This window comes from Cebus imitator, unplaced genomic scaffold (assembly GCF_001604975.1).
Source record: "Cebus imitator isolate Cc_AM_T3 unplaced genomic scaffold, Cebus_imitator-1.0 Scaffold71, whole genome shotgun sequence".
Lineage (NCBI taxonomy): Eukaryota > Metazoa > Chordata > Mammalia > Primates > Cebidae > Cebus > Cebus imitator.
In genome coordinates, this window is record NW_016107386.1 from 5,563,233 (window position 1) to 5,570,092 (window position 6,860).

At 43.7% G+C, this 6,860-nt stretch overlaps 1 protein-coding gene across 2 annotated transcripts in view; it reads left to right on the forward strand.

The window, feature by feature from the left end:
• The window catches only part of PDE6A (phosphodiesterase 6A), an 87,589-nt gene that overhangs the window by 27,600 nt on the left and 53,129 nt on the right, over positions 1 to 6,860 (forward strand). For both annotated transcript variants that reach the window (XM_037739548.1, XM_017531322.2), the window contains exon 6: positions 5,133 to 5,197. In XM_037739548.1, coding sequence (XP_037595476.1) covers positions 5,133 to 5,197 — 65 coding nt within the window. The remainder of the gene's footprint in view (positions 1 to 5,132; positions 5,198 to 6,860) is intronic.

Sequence of the window (6,860 nt, forward strand, 5' to 3'; positions counted from 1 at the left end):
GCTAATTTTTGTATTGTAAGTGGAGACAGGGTTTCACCATGTTGACCGGGCTGGTCTCAGACCCCTGACTTCAAGTGATCTGCCTGCCTCGGCCTCCCAAAGTGCTGGGATTACAGGCATAAGCAACTGCACCTGGCCTAAAAATATCCATCCCTAACCTTTCTAAAGAGTCTCGTGGGAATCCCTGGGTTTCCCAGGGAAATCCAGCAGCCAGGCCCAGGAAGCCTGGGGCCTGCCGGGAGTACAGTGAGCAGCACAGGCCCAAGGATAGGTGGCCCTAAGGCAAGACAAAGATGTCAAGAAGGTCCTGGAACTCTGCCTCCTACCCCTCCCAGGCAGAAACTTAACTCCTAGGGGATAATGCCGCCACCTTTGCTTTCTAGAACTGTTTATAAGGTACAACTTGACTATTTAAAAATATTTTTAAGAAAATTTGTTTTGCCAGAATTAAGAAAATTTGTAATCCCAGAACTTTGGGAGGCTGAGGCTGAAGGATCACTTAAGGCCAGGAGTTCAAGACCAGCCTGGGCACAAAGCTAGACCTTGTCTCTAATTAAATAAATAAATAGTCCGGATACAGTGGCTCATGCCTGTAATCCCAGCATTTTGGGAGGCTGAGACAGGTGGATTGCCTGGGGTTAGGAGTTCAAGACCAGTTTGGCCAACACAGTGAAACCTCACCTCTGCTAAAAATACAATTAGCCAGGTGTGGTGGTGGGCATCTATAATCCCAGCTACTAGGGAGGCTGAGGCAGGAGAATCGCTTAAACTTGGGAGGGGGAGATTGCAGTGAGCTGAGATCACGCCATTGCACTCCAGCCTGGGCAACAAGAGTGAAACTCCACCTAAAAAAGTTTTTTTAAAAAAGTAGCCTGGTGTGGTGACACGTGCCTGTAGTACCAGCTACTCAGGAAGCTGAGATAGGAGGATTGAGCCTGGGAAACTGAGGCTCCAGTGAGCCGAGATTGTGCTACTGTATTCCAGCCTGGGTGCCAGAATGAGACTCTGTCTCAAAAAATGTAAATAAATAAATAAAATAAAGCAAAATTTAAAATATGAAAAAAGAAAATTTGTTTGTATGTTGAAAAACTAATACATGAGCACAGTGAAAAGCTCACTCCATACGAAATCAAGCCCCCACTTCCTCTGGGTCCGCCTCTGCAAAGCAACTGCTGTTAGCAAACTCTCTTTCCAGGAATGTTTATGTATATCCAGATATTCATGGAGAAGTATACATATTCCACCACCACCACCACCCTCTACTAATGCTATAATTCTATTTTGTGCCTTGTTTTTTCCACTTAACTGTATATTTTGTCATGTTTCCCTAGCAGCACAGGTGCAGTGATCTCACTCTGGAAACATGGTATCCACTGTACCACTAACTCCTAATAAGAGACCTTACATCATCTCCAGACTTTTTTTTTTTTTTTGAGACAGAGTCTCATTCTGTCTCCAGGCTTGAGTGCAGTGATGCTATCTCGGCTCACTGCAATCTCCACCTCCCGGGTTCAAGCGATTCTCCTGCCTCAGCCTCTTGAGTAGCTGGGACTAGAGGCGCATGCCACCACACCCAGCTAATTTTTGTATTTTTAGTAAAGACGGGGTTTTACCATATTGGCCAGGCTGGTCTCAGCCTCCTGACCTCGTGATCCAACCACATTGGCCCCCCAAAGTGCTGGGATTACAGGTGTGACTTTCCGGAGGCTGGTGAATATGGCCTTAAAGACAACTTGACTGAGCTACAGTGTGTTGGGAAAAAAAAGCCTAGTTACCCAAAGTACACTGATCTTTTTGTTACCTTTGGGAAAGAAAATTGATTCTCTTGTAGGATTCCAAAAAAAATGTCCATTTCTTTTTTTGAGACGGACTCTCTGTTGCCCAGGCTGGAGTGCAGTGGCCCTTCTCTAGACTTTTTAAAGCAGTCTAGCTAAGACCCCCCAGATGGGGCAAAGAATGCTTTTACCCACATTTGGGAGTATATCTCTAGGATCCATTACCACATGTAAGTCAAAGAACATGTCTATTTTGATCTTTGAGAGTTATTGCTAACGAATTGTAATCTTAGAATCGTAGCTGGGAGGGACTTTATGGATTACCTAATATAATTTTATTTCTCCCCATTGTCCTTAGAACCTTAGAGCTCCACAGCAGCTGCCTTGACCAGGGGTTAATGGAAAAGGAAGAGGACAGGAAAGGGAGTGAGAGAGGGCAAAGCTGCAGGGCCTCTCTATGCCCGGCCCTGACTCCATTAGGACAGTTTTATATGATTAGTTTCCATGCTTTTCTTGGGGAAAGACAGCTGGTACTCAACAGCAGCAGCAAACACATACCACTGATCTCATTTCACAGCCAGAGAAACTGAGGCCCACAGAACACACAGAGTAGAACCGAGACTCACTCGAGGTCCAGTTTCAGCTCCATGTCATTTATCATGCTTCAGGGTTCATCTACTTTCCCCTTGAATGCTTCCTATTTTAGGGAGCTCACTACCCCTGGGGGTAGCCTATGCAATTGGAGCGGCTTTAGCTTCTGCGTTTTGTTTAGGAAGAGCTTGCCTCCCGGAAGTGTTCAGTCAGTGCAGCTGCCACACTGCTAGGAGGCTTTGAACAGCAGAGCCTCTCCCTTATGAGTTGGAAGGTCACCTTTGCTGATTGCCTGTCAACCAAATGGGCCTTCAGACATCCTTAACTGGTTCAGGAATTCCTGTCTGTGGAGGTTCTGAGTCAGGAGGCTTAGGGTGGAGCTCAGGTATCTGCACCGAAATCTCTAAGGAGGTACTTCTCAAAATACCTGTAGTCAAGGAATAGTTTGTTTTTTCTTTCTAAAAAAAATTTTCTTTTTTTTCTTTTAGTGAGAAACACACTCAAGAAAGGGGAGTACGGGTGTACTCAAGAGAGTGAGTCACTCCTCCAATATGTTTTGATTGCTACTTCTAAAAATATGATAAATATATTCCTAGATCGCTTCTCGGCCTTTTGGCTAAGATCAAGTGTAAAATATATTCCTAGAAAAACAAAATCGTATAAATACAGACAAAATATAAACCTTGCATCATGCCACTGCACTTGTACTCCAGCCTGGGGACAGAGCAAGACTCCAACTGAAAAAAAAAAAAAAAAAAAATATATATATATATATATATATATATACATACAGTTCTGGTTTTATCTTCTCCTGGAATAGTAAAGAGTTTGCAGACTGGCACTGGTCCAGGGATTACACTCTGAGCAACCCTGTTCAAGGTGACAGTGATGCAGACAGTAAAACACTAAGCTGTTAACCTGAAGTGACATAGAGGAGGAGCACTGAGCTGGGAGTTAAGGATCCAGGTTCTGATTTGGGTTCACTGTCTTGCTACAGGCGAGTCCTTTCCTGTCTCTGCATCTCAGCTTTCTCATTTGTAAAACAGTTGCTGATCACACTTGGGCAAACAGAGGACCTAAGGAAAAGGTAATAGAGTCTCCCCTGGAGAGCTAGGGGAATGGAGCCACACGCCAACATCCAATTGCATGCTAGAGAGCAATGTAATTGAAGAGACCTACCTTAAGAGAATGGGAATTTTAATGATGCAAGGAGGTGGGAGGGATGGAAGAGGTAGAAAGTTAGTTTGGAGGCATGAAGCATGATTGAGAAGGTAGATCTGAAGTGTTGACACAGCGAAGAGAACAGCTGAGTGTAGGCATGAAGGAGAAGGGGGGCCATACCACAGAGATGCACCCTGCGTGGAGGATGGCTGATTGGCTTTGATTTTAAATGGGATGGGAACCACCTGACCACTTCCCCAGCTCCCTAGATTCTGGCAGCTTCTTTATCTCTTTCTTCCTGCACTTATCAAAGTCAAAATTAAAATGCAGAGATGAATCTCTAAATTTAATGTTTTGGGGCAAAGGAAGACTTACAAATTTGGGGCATACACGCAGACTAAGTAGTCTTCATATGTCCAAGGAACAAAGAGAAGGTAGAAGGTTTTATAAAAAAGAGAAATGAGGCTGGGCATGGTGACTCATGCCTGTCATCCCAGTGCTTCCGGAAGCCCAAGGCAGGAGGATGACGTGGGCTCAGGAATTCGAGGCTGCAATGAGCCATGATTGCACCACTGCACTGCAGCCTGGGTGATAGAACAAGATCCTGTGTCTAAAGAAAAAAGAGAAATATTACTCTTTGAGAAAGTTCATCGACAGTAGTAAGGGTCTAGGGAGCTGGAAAGTTTTGACTGATGAGTGATGACAGTGGGTAAAATTAATCTTAGAGCTGCAGCAAGTTGTATCAGCAACTATCAGATAAAACTGGTTTTGAGTTACAGCAGGTAGTGTAAGTGCCAGGCATGCAGAGAATTATGCTCTGGGAACAAAGCTATGTGTCCTGAGTACTTTTTTGCCCCCTGGCTTCTCCACTCCCTTTTACTTGGGTATGACAAAAATGTCCCAATTTGTGTGATCAACTTTCACACACTCAACCTCCAGATCCTCTTGGAGAATTTCCTATCCCTCTTCCCAGCCTCAGATTCCAAACCCTGCCTGGTCACTGTGAGCTGGCTCCCAGGTGGGGCATGCTGAATCCTAAGAATCAGCAGAGGAGAGGGAGCACCAGAAGGCAGCCCAGGCACATCCTTGGAGGGAGTTATGGCCAGGCTTGACGCTTTCTGAAAATCATGGGGCAAAATATGTACAACTACTATATATCAATAAAAACATCAATTTATTAAAACAACAACAAAAACCACAGGGCATATGATGGTAAAAAAACAGTCTGTTTCATGAACTTACTCCTGTTGAACTTCTATTTGACTCTTAAAGGTACAATTTTTTGGCTGGGTGCAGTGGCTCATGCCTGTGATTCCAGCACTTTGGGAGGCCAAGGCAGGCGGATCACGAGGTCAGGAGTTTGAGACCAGCCTGGCCAATATGGTGAAACCCTCCCACTCTCAACTAAAACAACTACAAAAATTAGCTGGGTGTGGTGGTGTGCGCCTATAATCCCAGCTACTCAGGAGGCTGAGGCAGAATAATTGCTTGAACCTGGGAGGTGGAGGTTACAGTGAGCAGAGATCATGCCATTGCACTCCAGCCTGGGCAACAAAGCAAGACCCTTTCTTAAAAAAAAGGTATAATTTTTCTTTCTTTTGCCAGGAAATTAACTTTTACAAGGTCATTGACTACATCCTACATGGCAAAGAAGACATCAAAGTAATCCCGTAAGTTTTACCTGTCAAAAGACAAAATTATAACAAATTCAGGTTTAAGATCTCAGTTGGTTTTATTGGTGATTCTGGAATTGGGCAACATTTCATTCCTTAAGTGTTCTGATAAGGTTGGCTTTATAGACAGAGAAGGGCTGAAGAAAGCCAAGCAAAGGTCAAGGAACATGGTAGTCATTTTTAAGATACTTTTATAAGGTGGGAGAGGGAGTTAGAACAATGAAAACTAACTGATTAACTAATATCAGGTTACTGCTGCCTTTTTTTTTTTTTTTTTTTTTTCATAGCTACCTTTCTTATAAGGCAGGGACAGGGAGAAGATAGAACAATAGAAAAATAACTGATTAGTTAATACTAGGTTACTTCAAGCTGCTTTTTTGGTGTAAGGATTAAAGCAAAGGGACTTCATTATCATGCCTATTAAGGACTGGAACTAGTCTTTTTGGGGAATTGGCTTTTACCTCTCTCCCAATTGCTAAAAGGATCAGAAAACAACTTAGTTTAGGTTTGGTGAGGTGGAGCATTATCATGGGTGACTCCGTGTTGATTTTTAGTCTGATTTGTTGCAGCTTAGGGTAGAGCTTCGTCCAAAACAAGGGCCTCCTATAGTCTTTATTTTAACACATCACAAAACACGGAAAACTGCAGGTACATTATCAAATTCTGAAAGATACTCATTCCAAGATCAACACTGACCGAATCCAATGAGGCCCCACAGTTTGTTAGAGGCAGGGAGAGTGGGAAGGAGGCAGCATGAGATGGTAGAGAGACTCAGAGGGTAGGCAGTGAGCCCCAAGTAGGGGAAAGTCTTGATCAGAGCCTTGATGAGGGCCACAGTTGGCCAGAATGTGAGTCAGGTGCTCTGAGTTCCTGTCTCATATCCAGTGCCAATAAGTGGTTTGTCTGGACCTCAGGGTCCCATGTATAGAATGAGACTGGGATGAAATCAGGGATTTTCAACTTTTCTGCAGTGTTACTCTTCCAGTATATGAAGGAGGCAAAGCAAAAGCAGGAAGCTGCAAAGGAACTGACTCGGCCCCCACGGAAAGGCTGTTGTCAATGTGCTCTCATGTGTGACCGAGGAGGACAGTGAAAAGAAAAGGAAAGAATGCTCTCACTGCTGCGTCTATGTAGCTGGGACTCAACAACCATTCGAAGATTTGAACAGTTGCAAACTTTTTAAATATAGGCTTATACTTTCTTGGGTCAGTAGATGATTCTCAAAAACCTAGTTACCTTCTTCTCTGAATCCTTTCCATGTGCTAAGAGCCACATTCATGGTTCTGTCTTGAGACATGGCTCTTTCTCAACTTAATTGCTGAAGCCTTAAAGCTGTAATTAGGTTCTGTGGGAGGGCCATACCTTTAGTCTCGTCTCCCACGGCAATTTTGTCCAACAGAAGGGATTTACTGTATGCCACCTTAATCCTCAAAAAGTGGGTGCGATAGGCCATTCAATTTGGGCATGAGACCAAACTGTAATAATCCCGTCACCCAAATAAACAAGTTCTCAGGGTTATCTCTTACTGGTGAGGATGAGTAGTTGCCTCAAGTTCCTCAATTTCTGGGTTATCTCTATTTCTTTATTATTCCTGCCTGCATAAAGACTGATTCCCTTACTCTACTCTCTGTCTCTCTCTCTCTTTTTTTTTTTTTTTTTT